General features: G+C 35.9%; 1 protein-coding gene across 1 annotated transcript; it reads right to left on the reverse strand.

The window, feature by feature from the left end:
- Positions 1-172: 172 nt before the first annotated feature.
- LOC131842581 (fez family zinc finger protein erm-like) lies at positions 173-23120 on the reverse strand. Its single transcript, XM_059191158.1, has 2 exons — positions 23012-23120; positions 173-1312 (listed from the first exon to the last, which is right to left on the reverse strand). The coding sequence occupies exon 2, from the start codon at positions 1292-1294 to the stop codon at positions 173-175; it is 1122 nt and encodes a 373-aa protein (XP_059047141.1). The 5' UTR covers positions 1295-1312; positions 23012-23120.
- Between the last annotated feature and the right edge of the window lie 155 nt (positions 23121-23275).

Below are 23275 nucleotides of genomic sequence, written 5' to 3' on the forward strand. Positions count from 1 at the left end.
AGAAGATACGAATTTAAACGACAAATATACAGTTATCACATAATATTATACTACAAACTAAATAAAATCTTTATTATACACAATAAATAATTTTCTATTAACTAATAGGTACATCAAATCCAACATCAATTCACTCATTAGGTTCGAAATTGTTGTAGTAAGCAGCGCCGGGTCACAACAGTTTAGAGAAGAAATTGTTCGGCGCTGCCATCCGTGCCGGGTCTAATAGACGAGGGTACGAAGACCCCAAGAAAGGCCTGAAGGCCGCCCTTCCAGCCTCTTCTCCAGGACTCGTTGTAGCCTCTTGCGTAGACTCATCTTGAGTGTCCAAAGACGAGTCTCCATTATTAGAGTTTACAACACCCAAATGCAACTTTCTCGTATGCTTTTTAAGGTCGAAATTCCTGCAGAAACCCTTCGCACATATGTTACACGTGAATGGCTTTCGTTCGTTGTGTGTGTGCATGTGGAAGGTCAGGTTGTAGATCTGATGGAATGCTTTATTGCAGATGTTGCATTTGTAGGCCTTTTCGCCGCTGTGCGTCAATCTATGGTTTTTATAGTTGCCTTTCTGATGGAAACCTTTGCCGCAGAATTCGCAGACAAACGGCTTGTACCCAGCGTGGATACGAGCATGAGTGTTCAACGTCGATGATCGGTTAAATGCTTTCCCGCAAGTCAGACATTTGTGGGGCTTCTCTGATGTGTGAATAATTTTATGTCTGCACAATGTAGACGCTTGCCGAAATCCCTTGCCACATATTTTGCAGACGAATGGCCTCGCACCAGTGTGCACTGGCATATGCCGCGTCAAATTGTAATGCGCATTAAAAACCTTCCCACAGTCGCCACAAGCGAAACTCTTGTTCTTTGCTGGAGACGGTGTAGGTCCTGTAGTTGATGATACGGCGTGATCAGCAGCTGGTTGTCTGGGACTTGGAGGTCTTTGGACAGGAGACGTTGGCGCTGGTGGTGGTCTTGGCAGATGTAATTGGTGAGCGTAAGTCAAAGATACTAAATCGGGGCTATAATACAGCAGTGGATAATGAGATACCAACTGCCTCCTAGCTGAGGGTATGTACTGTTTGAATGCTGAATCTAATAGTTGGGCTCCGTAGGAGAGGAAACCTGGAGGAGGAGGTGGCTCCGGTGATACAGATTTCTTTCTGTCTGGTTCCATTAACCTTGCTATAGAGAAGTTCAGGACTGGCGCTGGCGTGTCAGGAGATTTGGCCCGGTCGGGTGACGACTCCCGGGGACCGTCTGCGCGGCCGCTCGACTGGAATGGCTGCATCTTGAGGATGTGTTACATCTGCAACAAGGAAAAATAATGTAACGTAAATTGTATATTTTTAACCAAAGCAGATACAAAAATGAAAATGTTTTTTTTGTTGGTTATTGTTACTTGTTGGCATCATAATGGAACATTCCAGGAAATATAATAATAATAATAACCCAGGAAGGTTAACTAAGCAGAGCTTGTGTTATAGATACAAGACAACTGATAAAAATACTTAAATACATTTTTTGTAAATGCATATATAATCTACATAGAAAACATCCAGACCGATAAACAATCATACTCATGAATACAAAAGTTGTTGTATCAGTTATACCCAGTTGTACCCACCTCAATGTTTGTATCGTGCGAACGTGAATCGAACCAGCGACCCTCAGAAGATAGGCTACTACCGAGGCCATCAAATTACTTATTCACAGTAATTTTGATATATGGTTTTTATTACAAATATTAATTTAGAGATGATTGTAACAATCTTTATTTACACGGTAATTCAACCCCTTTGTTACACGGTAATTCCAACCCCTTTGAAACTTACTCGCTTTCTGCTGTATTTACAGAAATTACAGTAGTTTATAAATAATTTATTGAAAATACTAGTTGTGCACCAGCGTGATATTCATAGCCCATATGTTATTCCTTTGTATAAGCTGTTACTGTAAAGTTTCATCAAAATCCGTTCAGTAGTTTTTGCGTGAAAGAGTAGTAAACATCCATACTTACAAACTTTGGCGTTTCTAATAGAAATAGAAATAGAAATAATCTTTATTCAAATAAACTCATTACAAGCACTTTTGAATAGTCATATTTTGATTCTACCACTCATTCGGAATGCAGATTCATCACAAGTAGAATGAGCAAGAAACTTGTGTGTTGCTCTTTTTAATAGATGTTTTTTTTTATATAAATAATTACAGTGTAACAAGTAAGAGGCATGCGATAATCAACATAGAAGTCGCTACGCACTCATTATTAATGTAATCAGATAATATTGTCAGTGCTATAGATTTAAAGTTTTTCTATAAAAACATTATTATCGTTAACGAATTCTTCAATTTTATAGTAAGCTTTTTTGCAAAGGAACTGTTTTATTTGACATTTAAATCTTTTTTCTGGCAGATATATATTTTAATATTAATAAGATTCAGATAAGTGAACGAAACGGAACTTGTTCTAAAAAACCTGTGTACTTGTGTATTACGACCTGGTAGATTAATAATAATGGTCTGTGAACAGCTTTCGTGGCTGTATAAACCGATACGAGAGCGGCCTGGCCTACCACAGGCCCGACAAGGGCAGTATCGGCAGTAGTCTGTGTAGTGTATGTGGAAACACTAGTAGTTTATTATCTATCGTCTCGAGCCGAGCGTACACGGACCGCCGTGCGCAAGAGGGAAGGGATTCCCTGCGCAAGCGCCGCGGAGTAAACACGTGGAGCTATGGCTAACGAGCCGATATTACGTCGATAACAACTTACATACAAGAAGACATAAATAACAAATAAGTGAACACTATAGTCTGTACTGAACTGCCTAGGTGGCGCTCCCGTTTCTTGTCAGCAAGCCTTTGAAGCCACGCATCATCGCAAACCCTTCGACCCTCCATCACTTGCCAGGAAATTCGTAAAATTCTTGTCGTTATTTCCAACTATATCCATCCCCGTTAAATCTCCCACAGCATCATAGACGTGGGCGTGACAGCGGTGCGGCGGCACAGATCGAGAGGCTGTATTGTGCTTGTTTTAAGTAAATTGGAAAGCGTTGTATGACTACCCTTTTGATATGCTGAAATCTCCCTACGGTATTGTATTCAAATCGTTTGCAAGCGTTTTGTGTATGGTGCGGTCTGTCAATGGATTTTTCATGTGGAATTGAAACACCCTCCAATTTCAATGCTTTTGAGATATGTTTTTAGTAATTAATGAATGGTGTGACGTGGTTAACTGGTGCGTTACGGATTTTAGGTTGTGAGTTCGAATCTAAAGAAAATAATAGTGTACACTTTCTAAGTGTAAACTTGTATTTATAAGTGACATATATACCTGAAACTACGTCTTTTTATCATATTTCGGTCTCCGTGATACAATCTATCTTCAGGTTGAATTTTATTAAAATCTGTAGAGTGATTTTATTATAAAAAAGTAAAAGTAAACAATGAGATAAACATAAAACAATTAATAAATTTAACTTATAACAATTGAATTAACGTACAGACCTTAAAAATCAATCAATCGATTGTTTTTTTCTAGTTCACTCATCCAAATTTGTTATTAATATTATTTAACATACAATATTGAACCAAATCTATCATTTCTATACTCGGTAATCTGCTGGTAGATAGAACAGTTACTTCAAATATTTAGAGTAGATTAGATTTTTATAACACAGGGGACAAACGAGCATGCGGCTCACCTGATGGTAAGTGAATACCGCCTCCCATGAGCACCCGCAACACCAGGGGAACTGCAAGTACGTTGTCGGCCTTTTAAAAAGAAATAAGCTCTTTTCTTGAAGGTTTCAATATCGTATCGGTTCGGAAATAACATTGCTGGAAGGTGATTCCACAATGTGGTTGTGCGTGGCAAAAAGTCTAAAAAACCGCACTGTGGAGGACCGCCATTCATCCAGATGATCAGGATGGTATTTCAGTTTCTGGCGGGTGGTACGGTGGTGAAACTCAGCAGCTGGTATTAATCCGAACAATTCCTCAGAACACTCCCCGTGATATATGCGGTAGAAAATGCACAGAGATGCAATATCTCGCCGCAAAGCCAAATGAGTCGAGTCTGTCACATAGACGTTGATTACCAATGATTCTGGCTGCTCGGTTCTGAATGCGGTCAAATGGAAGTAGCTGGTATTGTGGTGCTCCTGCCCAGAGATGAGAATAGTATTCCATACGCGGCCGGATCTGCGCCTTGTATAATTGCAAGCGATGGGCCGCCGTGAAATACCGTCTCACTCTACTGAGCACACCAAGCTTTTTTGAGGCTATTTTAGCCTTGTCCTCCAAATGACCGCAAAACTGAACGTCACTGGATATATCAACGCCAAGGACCTCGAGGTTTGGCTTCACATCAAGGAGAGTGTCTTGAAACAGAGGAGATTCGATAAATGGATTATTTTTAGCGGTAAACGTGCATTTTTGGTATTAACAACTAACATAAACGACAAACATAAAAATTCAATTAATTACAAAATCTCCTTAAATAACAATTGACGTTAAGTAAGCATCAGTCCGGCCGGATGTACATGCGCTTTGATGTGCCTGCACTAGTATGCATGCACCGTCGTTAGCGGAACAATCCTCAAATCAACAACCTCTTTGGACCCCAATTCTTAAAACAAAGTCGCGGCGAGAGGGTTGATTGCAGCGACAATTAAAGGGGCACAATGGACCCCTCGGTGCGGGGTTAACACGCGAAATATGCTTGTGCGGTGGCGGGTAGTTATAAAACGTGTGTGAAATTAATTTAAATTCACATACATTTCCATTGGAAAATATTGATTACACAATTTAAGGAATAAAATAAAAAATAATTGAGATACAGCTATACCTACTGACTATTATATATACCTATAATAAACATTATATAATCTATACATATAAATAAAATTGGAGTGTATGTTTATAATATTGAAATAATCGTTTTTTACTACATGCATATGATAAATACGGTACAAAAATAACATTTTTGTCTGTCTGTCTGTTTGATCCGGCTAATCTCTGACATGGCTGAACCGATTTTGACGGGACTTTTATTGGCAGGTAGCTGATATAGTAAGGTGTAACTTAGGTCACTTTTATTTTAGCAAAAACCTTTTATTTTAGAAATGTATGTTAAATTCCAAGCGGACGAAGTCGCGTGTAGAGCTAGGTAAAGAAGAATAAAAAAAATATTAAATACAGTTATGTCTGCTGCGTGTTATATAATAAACATTATCAATACATAGTATAAAACAAAGTCGCTGTCGCTGTCTGTCCGTCCCTATGTGTGCTTAAATCTTTAAAACTACGCAACAGATTTTGAATCAGTTCTCTTTAATAGATAGAGTGATTTAAGAGGAAGGTTTATATATACAATACATGCGAACCGAAGCGAAGCTACATAGTATAAAACAAAGTCGCAGTCGCTGTCTGTCCGTCCCTATGTATGCTTAAATCCTTAAAACCACGCAACGGATTTTGAAGCGGTTTTTAATAGATAGAGTGATTCAAGAGGAAGGTTTATATATAAAATACATGTACAGTCAAACTGAGAAAGATCTTATGTTGATTTTATAATGGGAATATGTTTTTTTTCAAGTAGGCATTCAGTATACCATCAAGCTACCGTCGGCCAGGTGCTGGCAGAGCTGTGTTGGCACAACAATACCCGCTCAAGTTCCCCAACACAACGACGCATTGTTTTGTTCGTTTTGTATATAGCTATCGACCGTTAGCGGTAATTAACAATCGTCAATTGTGCACTGGTTTAGTGGAAGTGCTCTCTTTTCATAGGGTCGCGGGTTCGGTTCCCCGCACACAACACTGCGTATTGTACTTACGTAAAATTTATTGTATACAATATAATAATTTATTTAAAGAAATATGCGACTCATATAGAGTTTTTTTAATGGATGATAATGGTATGGTGCACCCGCCTGCGCTAATGGTTTACACGGGGCACCAGTGGAGGATGATAAGATGAGTATGAGGTCAGGTCAGTTAGCCCATCGTGGTAAATTCACCAGGAATTTATCACGATGATCTCCAGGTACCGTGTGGTCAAACTGACATGGTACATTGTGTGGTGTCTGCCTCTTTTCCTTTTTCCTTCCCTGGGATACCATCTTGTCACTTTCTTACTCCATTTATCATCTCCTCTTATTATGTGACCTGCCTATATCCATTTGAGTCTTTTAATTTTCAAATTTTCAGTCCTACTGGCATTAAATTCTATTTACAAGTATAAAAATATGCAATATTCATAAGTAATAAGTAAAAAATTATGCAGAGTTATAAGTAAAAAGACTTGAAAGTATATCTCGCCATGATTACGCTTTTTTTATTTAATTTATTGTCATTTTTATTCACTAAAAGTCTACGTTAGATCTAAGATCTAAGTAGCTACGCTAAATCAAATGATTGGAGTCCAGCATCCATCACATTACCGAAGTGATGAGTCCTTCACACATATCATCACAATCTAATCACACCAATCAGTATAAAAGCCACGCCAGGCGACACGTTATCGAGAAGCGATCGCATCTAATACGACACAGCAATGAGATAGTAGATTAGGCAGGTTTAAATCACTTAATAACATCGCTACAAAGAAAAATCAACTTTAAAAACCAATATCTTAAAGTCGAATATTAAGCATAACTGAAATAACACTTCATTTAAACATCCGTGGCTATATTTCTGTATGCAAATGAAAATTAAACTCTTTGGCAATGGCAATTGAGTCGAAATTCAATTGGTATATTCTTTTCAAAGTGATGGTAAGACAAGTCAAGCTATTGTGTATCTTAAAGTCATACGGAAAGGTATCTTTTTCTGTTTATGTATGATAAATGAGATGAGATCTAGGGAGGGTGATGTAGGGGTGAAAGATCGGCAGATTACTCAGATATTAGTGTTATTAGCTATTAGAATATTAGGTGCACGCGTACTTAACATGTAGATGAAGTGGCGGCTCTAAGTGGATAACTGATAACTGAAGATTTGATATTTGTTAGTCTATGGGGCCGTAGATTATCAAAAACAAAATCGAAAATCATTTTTTCGTGTAGGACATTTTTACCTGCATTTGATCGTCAAGTTTTTTTTCAATTGAATTACTTTTTTTTAAAGCCAGTTTATTTACAATGTATATTTATATGTGTCTATGTCTAACATTAAATGAAAATCCCGTGCATGAACAACTACTGCCGTGCACGCTCGTCATTCAAGTAGATAATCGTTTAGTGTGTAATAGGCTTTGCTAAATAAATATTTATTTAATTGTAACTCCAGTACATCCTTTGATATCTTATTGTAATTTATTATATTATATTTAGTAGCAGTAATTGTTTGCTGCAAGAATATTGCAATGTTTGATTTGTTTTAAATTGAATAAAAGAAATCTTTAGAATGTATTGTGCACAGATTTTTTAATAATGACGCCACGGAATGTTCGAGAAGGAGTGCTAAATGTATATAAAATAGCATCGATGTTCTGTGCCTGACGTTCCAAATTTGAAATATTATAATTTTATTTTTAAATATATTAAATGGCTATTCGCGATCGCAAATAGTAATTTTGTCTTTAAATCGAGCAATAGGTAATGTTAAGTAGAAATAGAAATAGAAATAATCTTTATTCAAATAAACTCATTACAAGCACTTTGGAATAGTCATATTTTGATTCTACCACTCATTCGGAACTCAGATTCATCACAAGAATGAGCAAGAAACTTGTGTGTTGCTCTTTTGAATAGATTTTTTTTATATAATAATTACAGTATAACAAGTAAGAGGCATGCGATAATCAACATAGAAATCGCGACGCACTCATTATTAGTGTAATTTTATGGCAATTGCGTAAAGTTTTACAAATACTAGAGTCTGTTATAAATCGGTCACAAAAAAGATTTAAATGTCAAATAAAACACTTCCTTTGCAAAAAAGCTAACTATAAAATTGAAGAATTCGTTAACGATAATAATTTTTTTATAGAAAAACTTAAAATCCATAGCACTGACAATATTATCTGATTACACTAATAATGAGTGCGTAGCGATTTCTATGTTGATTATCGCATGCCTCTTACTTGTTATACTGTAATTATTATATAAAAAAAACATCTATTCAAAAGAGCAACACACAAGTTTCTTGCTCATTCTTCTTGTGATGAATTTGCATTCCGAATGAGTGGTAGAATCAAAATATGACTATTCAAAAGTGCTTGTAATGAGTTTATTTGAATAAAGATTATTTCTATTTCTATTTCTATTCAATATTAAAAATATCATACCTGCACTTAAGTACCTACAACTAGATACAACGCACGTGCATTGCATCCGTTTGCTCCTTCAAGTAAGTACATAATCGTTGCAATAATTTGATTGCAACCACTCAAGATATTGAATTCCATAAACCACCATAATATTTATTAATTTCTCAATCATTGTCATCGGCCAGAACTCAAAAATATAACACTCGATACCATTTTTTTTCCATTCCGTAAAATCATAAAGCGTAAATCCCAATTGGAGTCAGTCAACGGACGATGACATCTGTCAACTCAAGACATCATTACCGAGGCATTTGTCGGAATCGAACCGACTGTTCCCGACACCCGTCACCAATAATCCACCCTAAACGCGCTCTCGCTCCATCACGCGCGAATTAATATAGCCATCTCTGTCTGAATCCTATAATCCCAACTCGGAACTAAAGGTCATTATGAACGACCCGTATATTCAGACACGTCAATATTTAAGATTTGTATGTGCGATGAACTGATTTGAGGGTCACGTTGGCTGGTCCATATTTTCTTATAGGAACAACCATTGAGATTGGTTCAGAATTATTCTGTGGCATGTAATTGAAAAGCTATTATGGGAAGCGTAAACAGTTTATTAACAAGTAATTTGTTTTCGATTAGGGGACCGACAGATCGACAAATGTTACATTAAGTAACACCTAAATAATTAAATAAAATAGAATAAAAATAATCTTTATTCAAATAAATTCAAATTCAAAATATCTTTATTCATGTAGATCTATTACAGACTCTTATGATATGTGTTACGAGGCAGCAGCAACGTATATATGTATATATGTATTTTTCACTTCGAGCATCTAAACCGAACTGGTCTGTGCACACAATATGGTGGTTCTTTTTAAAGTCAGTAGATAGGTGGGACTGTTATGGTCAAATCAGAACATATCTTGTACTCAATAATAAACATGATTATATCAAACATTTTATGTCATAATTATAATTAGATTTAAACTTTACTATTTATATATTTACTTTACAGTTTATAAGCAGAAATAATATTTTAAATATATTTTGGTGGTTATCTCAAACCAGATGGCGTTGTAGTCGCTGAAATCTGCTTTAGCGGGGCACGATGGCGAACGGTTGCCGTTGGTGGTAACATGTCAAATCTACTGTCAGTTCGGAATGATTTCAAGATGAGAAGAACTGACAAGAAACTCAGCTCGTATTCTTTTCAAATTAATGTTGTACATAATTACAATAATACTGTGATAATACACAGTCATTGAGAGTGATGCAGCTGGAAAATCACAACACGGGCTTCAAATCGTTCCCCACCAACCCGAGTCCCCACCAACATGCTGCCCACCTTCATGAAGGAGGACTACTGGCCGAAGGGTGTGGTCTATCGGCGCTACCGTGGCAGATTACCGTCGTCAGTGCCGTGACCATAGAGACAATTTTATTAACATATTTTATTATTATTTCTTATGTATGTTAGTCTATAATGTATTTATAATATGGGTCATGTAGCCTGAATTAAATTAAAAAAAATCAAATTCAAGAAACTTGTGTGTTGCTCTTTTAAATTAATGTTGTTCTAAATAAATATAAACTCGCTGTCCTGGCAAACGTTGTTTTACCTTAAAATAAAATAAAAAATTTTGTGGTAGTCCAACATCTATTTTTCATCCCCCTAACATTTAGAGGGATGAAAAATAGATGTTGGCCGATTCTCAGACCTACTCAATACGCTCACAAAATTTCATGAGAATCGGTCAAGCCGTTTCGTAGGAGATTAAACATATACATGTATAATATATATAAACTATAATCTTTAATCACTCTATCTATTTAAAAAAACTGCTTCAAAATCCGTTGCGTAGTTTTAAAGATTTAGGCATACATAGGGACGGACAGACAGCGACAGCGGCTTTGTTTTATACTATGTAATGATAAAGGTTAAATAATATTAAATTCTCTTTCTCACATAGAATTAATAGATTGCAACGATAAGTTAGGAGGTTACTTAATCCTATATAAATAATAAATAACACAGCGCCATCTAGTCCCACGGTGAGCAAAGCTATGTTATGAGTACTAGATAGGTAATTGATATGAATAAGTACTTAGATCTTTCTGTAAATACAAACATAGGAAACACATTTTGGGAACCTCAGATCTAAACTAAGAATCGAACCCGGTACTATCCAGAAACAACACAATCGTCTCTAACTACTAACCATCAACAACTCTTTTATATAATCCAGTGAAAGTGACAATATGCAAAAGTTATCTGCAATAACTCGTGAAATATGCACAAAAAACTTGCATCCGTAGGTACCGCGCACTGGCACTGACTCCCCCTAACATTTAGAGGGATGAAAAATAGATGTTGGCCGATTCTCAGACCTACTCAATACGCTCACAAAATTTCATGAGAATCGGTCAAGCCGTTTCGTAGGAGATTAAAGGTGACTGACATAGTGATCTATCAACGCACAGCCCAAACCACTGGACGGATCGGGCTGAAATTTGGGATGCAGGTAGGTGTTATGACGTAGGCATCCGCTAAGAAAGGATTTTGATAAATTCTACCCCCAAGGGGATAAAATAGGGGACAAAAGTTTATATGAAACTTTGTCAATTTTAAACCGATCGGGCTGAGACTTTGCAAGTATAAAGCTACTATGACGTAGGCATCCCCATTTTGATAAATTCCACCACTAAAGGGATACATTAACGCAAGCGAAGCCGCGGGCAAAAGCTAGTAAATCTTTAAATCGAGTATTAGGTAATGTTAAGTAGAAATAGAAATAGAAATAATCTTTATTCAAATAAACTCATTACAAGCACTTTTGAATAATCATATTTTGATTCTACCACTCATTCGGAATGCAGATTCATCACAAGTAGAATGAGCAAGAAACTTGTGTGTTGCTCTTTTATATAAATATTGTTTTAATTATATTTAACGTAGTTAGTTACAGCAGCGGGTAGTTACAGCTGGTATTATAAACGTGGTAGTTTGTGAGTATGCATAAATGGTTGTTTGTTATTATATGTAGGTATAGTAACACACATCCATCTAAGTTGATGAAACTTTACAATAATATAGCTTATACACCAGAATGACATATGCCTATATCATATAATAATTGGGTGAAATAAATAATAATAATAATAATCTCAGGTCAATTCACACAGCGCCATCTAGACCCAAGTTAAGCTAGCTGAAGCTTGTGTTATATGTAGGTACCTACATACAAGACAATTGATACAAATACACACATTTTTTCGTAAATACATACATATTATACATAGAAAACACCCAGACCGATACAAACAATCATACTCGTGAATATAAATGTTTGTGCCGTGCGAGGAATCGAACCCGCGACCATCGCCGTAAAGCGGTGTGCTAGTCCGCTAGGCCACCGAGGCCGTCTATAAATATAATAAATATCAAGTACCTAAGCCACACATTTCGACTTGTAAATGTAAACTTACAAGGATTATTTAAAAGAGCAACACACAAGTTCCTTGCTCGTTCTTCTTGTGATGAGACAGCTTTCCGAACGAGCGGTAGATAAAAAAAATTGTTATGACTATTCGAAAGTGCTTAAATTAAGTTTATTTGATTTAATAATTTTCTATTCTATTCTATTCTATTCTATTCTAAGTGTGACGCAGAGTAAATTGCGCGGGTCAGCTAGATTACAATATTAGTGAGCTCGCTACCAAAATCGGAAGTATGCATTGTCAGTTCGATTACCGATTTGTTCACGGATTATACACACAAGTGCAGAAATCCGTCGGTCTGTCGGTCCGTCAGTGCGCGGTACCTACGGATGCAAGTTTTTTGTGCATATTTCACGAGTTATTGCAGATAACTTTTGCATATTGTCACTTTCACTGGATTATATAAAAGAGTTGTTGATGGTTAGTAGTTAGAGACGATTGTGTTGTTTCTGGATAGTACCGGGTTCGATTCTTAGTTTAGATCTGAGGTTCCCAAAATGTGTTTCCTATGTTTGTATTTACAGAAAGATCTAAGTACTTATTCATATCAATTACCTATCTAGTACTCATAACATAGCTTTGCTCACCGTGGGACTAGATGGCGCTGTGTTATTTATTACTTATATAGGATTAAGTAACCTCCTAACTTATCGTTGCAATCTATTAATTCTATGTGAGAAAGAGAATTTAATATTATTTAACCTTTATCATTACATAGTATAAAACAAAGCCGCTGTCGCTGTCTGTCCGTCCCTATGTATGCCTAAATCTTTAAAACTACGCAACGGATTTTGAAGCAGTTTTTTTAAATAGATAGAGTGATTAAAGATTATAGTTTATATATATTATACATGTACACCCGGGCGAAGCTGGGGCGAGTAGCTAGTGTAGTATAAACCTAAAAGACCAAGAAAATGTAGTTCAATGAATATCTGTCACTTCTTGAAATCTATTAAAAGTAATTGCTACGTATTATAGAAAAAAACCTTCAAGTTTAAACAACACTAAAACCTACCCCTCAAGTTATAATCGGAAAATCGCCTCGTCTGTTTGTATTGAAACCATAAACAAGTTATATTGACATAGTCGCAACATTTTCAATTAATCCAATCGTTGCGAGCACGCGAGCCCGTGTCACCGCACATGAGTCGCGGGGGATTCGAACCCGCCACCAATTATGTGGTGCAAATATTTGAGGCGCGCCGCGCTCCTCGCCCGTCCGCTGGCCCCCGCCTCAGGCGTCCGGGAGTCAATGAGACAAGATGGTTTTGTAATTGTAATATAGATAGTTTTGTTTTACATTTTTTTTATCTTATACTAGCTGCAACTTCGTGTGGAATTTAACTTTCATTTTCTAAAATAAAAGTAGCCTAAGTTACTCTTCATTACATCAGCTACCAGCCAATAAAAGTCCCGTCAAAATCCAGCCATTTCACAGATTAGCCGGAACAAACAGACAGACAGACAGACAAAAAATTTAAAAAGGTTTTTTTTGTGTATTTACCATATTTATATTCATATACATATGGTAAATACTCAGATACATATGGTAAATAGACAGCCTCGGTGGTCTAGTGGTTTAGCATACCGCTTAGCTATCCGATGGTCGCGGGTTCGATTCCTCGCACGGTACAAATATTTGTATTCATGAGTATGATTGTTTGTATCGGTCTGGGTGTTTTCTATGTATAATATGTATTTATTTACAAAAAAAAATGTATCCATGTATTTATATCAGTTGTCTAGTACCCATAACACAAGCTCTGCTTAGCTTGGGACTAGATAGCGCTGTGTCAATTGTCCTGAGACATTATTATTACTATTTTTATCCAAAAATTCTCATCTCCCCTCTTAAGGAGAGGAGATGGCAACATTATTATTATTATTATTATTATATGCATGCAGTAAAAAACGGTTATTTCGATATTACAAACAGATACTTCAATTTTATTTATATGTATAGATTTGATGTGCTAAATCACCTCACCTCGTAATCACTTCGACAGTTTTAATCCTATTGTGTACTTAATATCTGACCCTAATAAATTAGAGCTAGTTGCTGGTCTGTATTCGCATGGGCCGCATTGGAAATGTAAAGTTACAATGATTATTTAAAAGAGCAACACACAAGTTTACAAACAACAATAATGTTTCTAACATTATTATATTTTAGAAAAATAAAGTATATTTTCCAGGTAGTTCAAAATAAATTCAAATTCAATATATCTTTATTAATGTATAGATCTATTACAGACTCTTATGATATTTCAAATCTACCGTCAGTTCGGAATGATTTCGAGATGAGAACTGACAAGATTTTAAACTTTCATGTTTAATATACATTATTTAAATTATTAACCGGGTCTTAACACGAATAATTTTATGGCAAATAAAGGCATTTACCTCTCGAGGTTTCGACTAGGTTGCACTAGCCGTGGTCACGAGCTGACTGGAGTAACAGCGATGTCAATGTAGGTAGGTGACAGCAGTTTTTTCTTCATCTACCGTCACTAGATTGTTTAACGAAAGTTCGCGACACACAGCACTCACGGTATCCATACACTTATTGACTATTGATGCTACTGAACTTTGCTTGAATTTATTTATGACTGGATTCCACGCAGATGATAATTTTAAGCCATCCTCTCTGTTGAAATTGGGATGTTTTTTAATTTCAATCGCCTCCCGGACCATTCGTGGGTAATAGTGGCGATCAGTAGAGAGGACCTTAGGCGCATGTAGTTCAATCCAGTGATTTGTTCCAGCGTTCAGTAGAAGATCGGGAATCGCTGATTTGTGTGGTTGTCGATTTTTAACCGCTGCGATGTGCTCTTTGACTCTCTCGGCTATTTTTTTATTTATTTGCCATAAAATTATTCGTGTTAAGACCCGGTTAATAATTTAAATAACTGACAAATACTCAGCCCGTATTCTTTTTAAAAAAATGTTGTCATCTTGACAAATTGAACAGGAGTTCAACGTGGCTTCAAGGAGACCGTGGAAGTTTAACATGGTACATTGCTAGTAATTTAGTTTTTAATCCACATGACTAAACCCCCTCCTCCAGGAGAGAGGGTTGCATTGCCAGGACTGAGCTCATCTCCAATGATTAGAGACACATCACACGTTCATTTACATTTTTTTTAATAATTCAAAGGGGTGTGAATTGAGGAGGTAATCCAGTTATGTGATAATAAACGAACATGCACCTGAGTGCGTCTGCTGCCCTCTCATTGTTGGAGGCGTGAGGGTATCGTTGGGAGGTCGTGTTAGGGTGCCAATCACTTAATTTTGACACAGAGTAGGTGCATTCTTATAAGGGAATAGCCGCATAAAAAATGCTTCATGGTTCATGCACATGGCCCTACCAGGTTTAAGATGAATTGGGTATTTTAGGTATTCGTACTTAATAATAATAACTCTGGATAATTCACACAGCGCCATCTAGTCTCAAGTTAAGCAGAGCATGTGTACCTATAATGGTTACTAGACAACTGATATAAATACATATACATTTGTTTTGTACATATATACAAATTATATATAACGATACAAACAATCATATTCATGAATACAAATGTTTGTAGTGAAAACATTATTCAACATTTCCATAACAGTATTCAGCCCAACCATTTTTTGAGGATATATTTATTTCAAGAGATATATACATGAACTAGCTTTTGCCCGCGGCTTCGCTCGCGTTAATTTATGCCCTTAGGGGTGGAATTTATCAAAATCTTTTCTTAGGATGCCTACGTCATTAGCGTTATGCATACAAAGTCTCAGCCCGATCGGTTTAAAATTGCCAAAGTTTCATACAAACTTTCATCCCCTATTTTATCCCTTTGGGGGTAGAATTAATCAAAATCCTTCCTTAGCTGCCTACGTCATAACATCTACCTGCATGCCAAATTTCAGTCCAATCCGTCCAGTGGTTTGGGCTGTGCGTTGATAGATCACTATGTCAGTTACATTTGAGTTATATATATTTATTGTAGGTACCTAGTCATTAGGTAAGCCGGTTTCGCGAGCGAAGCCGCGGGCAAAAGCTAGTATACTACAATACTATAAACTTATAACACCCCTTTGTTATAAAACTACAAGCAAGTGGCAGACTAGTCGGCGACTTCCTGCGTCGGCGCGGGACTAAAGCTCTCTTTAAAGTGACAATAATAGTATAATAAGGTGTTTAGTGATCATTACAGTGACGAGAAAGTGTGTAAACAAGTATTATATACACAGAAAGACCGAGCACGGAAGGATTAAAGATCAAAGGCTTTCTATGGGGAAGGATCTCCGGATATTTAATAGTTTTTTTTATGTAAATTTATCTGGAAATCATTTAGCTAGGTACAAAGACAAAAGGTTTTTTTTTTTTTTCGGACTACTCTAATGCTGTTGGCCGTAGCTGGCCTTTACAGCTTCACCGGACGTTATGGGGCGAGTGCAGATGGCACTCCAAACCCGCGGAAGGACTTATGGAGCGGCTGAAGGCCAACTCCTGCCCGACGGATACGACTTTAGTCTGAGGGCACCACTAGGGGTTCGAACCTCGGCTCAGGCCGTCGTAATTTCGATCCCCGTTTGAATTGGACGGGGGATCGATCGGACAAAAGGTGGGCTCACCAATTAACAAAGTGGCTAGGACCGGCAGGGAAAAGTATTTATAACATGTGTTGACTGAAATAAATGAATATCTACATAAATAAATATAAAGTAATGGCAACCTACCGAGTAGGTATAGATATACCTATATAAAATTTCATCAAAATCACGTGTGACATATGAATTTTATACTTATGTGTATATAATTAAGTTGGAAATGGATCGGGTTACGAACACTGATTAGACTATTTGCTTTTGCAATAGCATATGCTGGTGGTGAATCTATTCTCCCAAATTTGGATTTAAAAATGAATCTCCATTATTGTAGAAATAATAGAAATAGAAATAGAAATAATCTTTATTCAAATAAACTCATTACAAGCACTTTTGAATAGTCATATTTTGGTTCTACCACTCATTCGGAATGCAGATTCATCACAAGAAGAATGAGCAAGAAACTTGTGTGTTGCTCTTTTAATAGATGTTTTTTTTATATAAATAATTACAGTATAACAAGTAAGAGGCATGCGATAATCAACATAGAAATCGCTACGCACTCATTATTAGAGTAATCAAATAATATTGTCAGTGCTATGGATTTAAAGTTCTTCTATAAAAACATTATTGTCGTTAACGAATTCTTCAATTTTATAGTAAGCTTTTTTGTATAGGAACTGTTTTATTTCACATTTAAATATTTTTTCTGGCAGATTTATAACAGACTCTGGTATTTTATTGTAAAACCTTACGCAATTGCCATAAAACGAATTACTAACTTTAGCCAAACGACATTTAGGTAAAATCAGTTTATTATTGTTCCGTAAGCTTTTATTGGTGCAATCACTAACTCTTTTGAAACTGTCTATATTCTTCCTTCTTGTAACTTGTGAACTGAGCTGAGCTGAGTTTCTTGTCAGTTCTTCTCATCTCGAAATCATTCCGAACTGACGGTAGATTTGACATATCATAAGAGTCTGTAATAGATCTCTACATGAATAAAGACATATTGAATTTGAATTTATTTTGAATTTGATGTGCTAAATCACCTCACCTCATAATCACTTCGACTTAAACTGGTTTTGACAATTAACAATACGTAAATAGCTTTTATAATAATATGAAGACTATAGTTTAGTAGGGACGAGCTTAGATTTTAGGTAGATATATAAATTTGTAGTATAATACCTCCTATAATACCTAGTAGGTATAATCTAGGTATAATACTGAATCATAAAATTAAAATAAAAAATTGCTCAAAATATTAAACGATTTTTTGGAATGGGTTCTCACATAGGGGTGTAAAAATTGGACAGGACATTGTAGTTTATATAATGACCAGGAGTAACCTGACATTGACGGTGACGCAGCAGCAGTCAAGCCACAACGCGAGTTTCAAGGCCCATTTTCATGAAGGAGGAGTACTGGCCGAAAGGTGTGGTATATCAGCGCTAGCGTGGCAGATTGCCGTCTTCAGTGCCGTGACCACACAGCACTAATATTATAAATGCGAAAGTAACTCTGTCTGTCTGTCTGTCTCGCTTTCACGCCAAAACTACTGAACCGATTTAAATGAAATTTGCTACATAGTTAGTCTAGATCCTGAGAAAGGACATAGGCTACTTTTGAATGCGATAGAAGGGTTATAAAGGGTTGAAAGAGTTATGTATTTGAAGTGTCGTCATTTTTGAGGATGAAACGATGAAACTTTTTCATTTGGCTTTTATTGGGTTAGGTCATTAAATATTTCTTTCATTATTTGGTCAAGGTCACTATTTTCGCGGACGAAGTCGCGGGTACAGCTAGTAATAATAATAATCGTTATTTAATTCAGAAGGATCGTTACAGCATTATTTATATATATATATATACATACAATAGGTACACTTTCAAGATAATATCAACCCTGTCAGTATTTCTGTGTGGTCCTGTCTTCTGAACTAGCATTAGCCGTATGATAGAAGTCAGTTCCTTCCAAATACATGAACTTTTATTATACATTGATCAAAACTATTATAACATATAGAAAATTACCCATCTACCCGCTGCTCTTCAGTCTACCCGTGATCATGGTGGTTGAAACACTGCCGAAATATCGGGAACTCAGCAAAAATAAAACGTGGTAAGATCCCGTGATTCTTACTAATTATACGTATAAATAATGACCACGTCAAGTTTAAAACAGTATATAATATACTGTTTTATATATAATATAATGTACTGTTATATATATAATATACTGTTGTATATATCATTTACATAACTTAATTATACAACTACAACCTAAAATTAAAAAGCTTAAAAAATATAATACAATAACTAATATATATTATTAAAAGGGGTCCCTTTAGGCAAAGTTCCGAAGATACTGGCAGCGTTCCCTCTTTGAATAGCTAGACTAATTCTTTGTCCAAGGTAGCTGCCAGCTCTTCGGTCTTCTGTTGTATATTATATAATGATGAACATGATACTTAGGTATATATAAACGATATTTTACCTAAAGATACATATTTAAAGATCAATGTTATAAGAAAAACAAAGATGTTGTAATATAAAATTTGGACTATATTGTGTGTGTTATGTACCAGTATAATAATATAATAATCTCAGGACAATTCACACAGATCCATCTAGACCCAAGTTAAGCTACTAGAGCTTGTGTTATGGGTACTAGATATACTAGGAATCGAACCCGCGACCATCGGTCATAAAGCGGTGTGCTTGACCGCTAGACCACCGAGGTCGTCAAAGTATGATGTACCTATCTGTGTTTATACTTTATGACCAAGATCTTGGATAAATACTGCAATCTAACAACCATTCATCTCCAGAATGAAGCCATGCAAGAATTAGACAGTCGTCAATAGATACATCTTATCACTCCCAAAACCTACAAGAGTACAGTTAAGATGTGACAGAGAGGATTTTGAGGCTATACAAGGCAGTTACCTCGTTATCATACCTATTAATTGCCTACTACGCAATGAAGAATTCACCATCATTAATAGTAACATGTAATAAAAGGAAAACATATGAAAATTGAAAGTTTATATTTAAATAAATTTAGTTTTTTTTAAGTCCTAAGGCTCCGATTTACGTAACTTGTATGTATGATGGATATATAGGTGAGTGTGTATGTATGCTTTTATTAGGTGTATCTATTAGTTTTTAATAATAAATTATATGTAAAGTACGTTTATTAATTCCAGTCAGTAAAATGACAAGTGCATCTGTCACTGATACAAAAAAAGGTGACCCGCTACAATAGTGATGTTCGACAAATCAATAGACTTAGACATTTAGTCATGTTTTATTTTATTAGGTATCGAAGACTTTTTTTTTATTTTTAATATTTAATACATATAGTATTAAATAATCAGATTTTAGAAATATAGACCTTACCAGCATATTAAAATTTCTCACTATAAAATTATTATAAAAGCTGGGAAAAAACGTAAAAAGAGATTCAGAGAAATTAATACTAGAATTTTTATTCTAAGGCAATTTGATATTGAATAAAAAATATGTAATCTCGACTAACTTTGAATTGTAAAAACTCGATTATACCACATCACTATTTATTTGGAACTAAAAACCTGAAACACTGGAAATGTCATTTTAATGACTGGAATTAATAATCTTACTTTAGGTATGTTATTCTGTAAGGTATTTATAATATGGGCCTGGTTGCCAGAAATATATGAATATGTAAATAAATGAATAAATATTGATGGCAACCTATTCTCAAACCTACCGAGTATATATTAGGTAGATATATACATTTTTAGCGGCTAAGATGGGGCCGCTATTATTTATGATTATGTGTTCATGTAGAAGCAGCATCAGGAAAGAAAGAGGTGAAGAGAAACCAGTCGTGACTATTTACATATTTATAATATAGAAGTGTGGCGAATTAATTATAATCGCGCGGCAACACCGTTGCCTAGTTACGACAGAAGAATAAAATAACAGGCCTGTCATTCGAGACCGAATCACTTTCTTGTACATACCTATATATTCATTGTAAATATTTCGTAATTATAAATATGTACATAGCAACAATCTGGACTCATCATTTCACCTCCTTCTTTCCCGCTGCTGCTACAAGAACACAACATAAACACAAATAATAGCGGTAACAATAAAGACGCTAAAGAAGTAATTACAATTAGTATATGTACAAGAAGGCGATTCGGTCTCGAATGACAGACCTGTTATTTTATTGCTCTGTCGTAGCTAGGCAACAGTGTTGCCGTGCACTATCCGTAAATCGCCACACCATGGTAAAGCACGTTTATTGTATAAAAGGGTGGCAAATTGAGATCACACAAATTTATAGTAGGTATCGATTTAAGTAAGTAGGTACTTAGTGGGTAGGTATGTCTGTACATAATTAGGTACTAAAGTGCTTGTACTATAGTGGTTTACCAATACGTGAAATGTTGATGATCTGGTTTAGGTACCTAGTAGAGGTACCAAAGTGTGCCTTGAAACTTGAAACTTTTTTTTATGGATGAGAATGGAATGGAGCAGCCGCCGGTAACGGTTTACTATGACTATTATGACTATTCAAAAGTGCTTAAATTAAGTTTATTTGAATGAATGATTTTTTATTCTATTCTATTCTATTTTACTAATATTAAATTTAAGATGTTGGTCATGTGGAGATGTTCTCGAACTCCATATGAGTGTGGGGAATGTGGACTGATGAGCTCATTTTTTTTTATGATAATGGAATGGTGTTCCCGCCTGCGCTAACGGTTTACGCTGGCAGGCCACTAGTGGAGGATGATAAGATGAACATGAGGTCAGATCAGTCAGCCCATCGTGACAAATTCACCAGGAATTTATCGCGATGGTTTCCAGTGGGAACCGCGTGGAGATCAACCTGACATGGTACATTGCTAGCAATAAGATCCTCAATCCACATTACTAACAATCCCTTTTCCCCCGGTACTTAGGTAGTGGGTAGGTAGGTATGAATAGAATAGAATAGAAAATCATTTATTCAAATAAACTTAATTTAAGCACTTTTGAATAGTCATAACAATTTGTTTTTTATCTACCACTCGTTCGGAAAGCTGTCTCATCACAAGAAGAACGAGCAAGAAACTTGTGTGTTGCTCTTGACTGTACATAATTACAAAAGTAGGTAATACAGGAGTTTACAGATACCTACGTGAAATTATTGATGATCTGGAATAGGTACCTACCTACCTAGACACCAAAGTGATGTCTGAGCATATTTTTTTAACTCTTAGCTTCTGCGTTTGCGCTTTCGGATTACGCTCGCTTTAGCGTAGTATGTGAAATGTTTGATTTTAAGACGAGTGATTGGATTTGGGATGTTGTTATTTTTTAGATGATTATATATTAGGAGATGGATTATTTACACTCATGAAATTGCGGTTCTTGGTATGTATCCTTTTTTTTTGCTATTTTTTAAATTTATTTTTTTATTTTTTAAGGTTTTTTTTTGTGTGATTATAAATTAATGAATTATTCGTGATTGCCGGTATGTATCCTTTTCTTTTTATTGTTATATACAGTTTTAATTTACAGTTTATTTTTATATATAGAATATATATAAATTTTTTGATACTTTTACAAGATAACTACATGTTACGTTTGATTGTATTGTTTAAGATTACGTATGATATATTTTTAGTTGTTTCTTTTTTGATATTTTTTTGGAAATCATATGGATCAGAAAGTGATGTTGTGAAACTATTACGTAGTGGCTATCTTTTTTCGAGTAGCTACTATGGCGATCTCTGGTCATATCTCCCGGATACTCCGGGGGAAATTGCCAGTCGAATTTTTTTAATTAAGTTTACATGTATTTCTATTATTTTTAGGTGATTTTGCGTTAATGATTGATAATAGTTGGGGGTAAAATTGGGGGGGGAAGGGGATTGTTAGTTATGTGGAGGCGACCCCATTAATAACAAGGTTGATTTCCACCCGGTACTCCCTGAAAACCATTGTAATAAATTCTTGGTGAATTCATCACCATGGGAACTGACCTGACCTCATGTTCATATCATCCTCCACTGGTGCCCCGCCAACGTAACCAGTTAGCGCATGCGGGTGCACCATTCCATTATCATAAAAAAAAAATAGTTTTAATTAAAGTATAGTTTTCCATGTGATTTAGTTATGTATTAATTATAATTCCTTCACAAGGGAACACTAAATTTAGTAGAGCCATCTCCCTCGAAATTACCCTACAAATTTTACAACTAACAATATTATTTTTTCAAAAATCTAAATATATACAACTCAAAGGTGATATAGTGATCTATCAACGCACGGCCCAAACCACTGAACGAATCGGGCTGAAATTTGGCATACAGGTAGATGTTATGACGTAGGCATCCGCTAAAAAAGGATTTTGATTAATTCTGCACCCAAGGGGATAAAATATGGGATGAAAGTTTGTATGAAACTTTGTCAATTTTAAACCGATCGGACTGAGAGTTTGCATGCATAAAGCTACTATGACGTAGGCATCACCTAAGAAAGGATTTTCATAAATTCACCCCTAAGGGGATAAATTAACCCGACCGAAGCGTGCAAAAGCTAGTAGATAATAAAAATTACAGATAACCAACCTGCTTTCCACCGACCTCAATGCTCTGTATCCATCACTTTAAAAACAAAACTAATTTATGGTCAACTGCCACTAAATGAACATCGGCACTCGCGAAAACCGAATTCGGCCAAGATGGCCGTTCGCGGTTCCAAATTCAAAATTGGTGTGACGTTGGAAAGGCGCGCGAAGTGGCCCCGTCCCCCCCGCCGCCCCCGACCGCCCGGCACTCGCAGCCCAAAGGGCGGTCGTGGGCTTCAATAATTCACCATTTGGACCAACAGCA

Source organism: Achroia grisella, unplaced genomic scaffold (genome assembly GCF_030625045.1).
Source record: "Achroia grisella isolate CSIRO2021 unplaced genomic scaffold, CSIRO_AGI_Agris_v1 utg241, whole genome shotgun sequence".
In the NCBI taxonomy this organism is placed as follows: domain Eukaryota; kingdom Metazoa; phylum Arthropoda; class Insecta; order Lepidoptera; family Pyralidae; genus Achroia; species Achroia grisella.

Bases quoted from the DNA above. Each gene is read 5' to 3' on its own strand.
- LOC131842581 (XM_059191158.1), bottom strand. From the start codon at position 1,294: ATGCAGCCATTCCAGTCGAGCGGCCGCGCAGACGGTCCCCGGGAGTCG.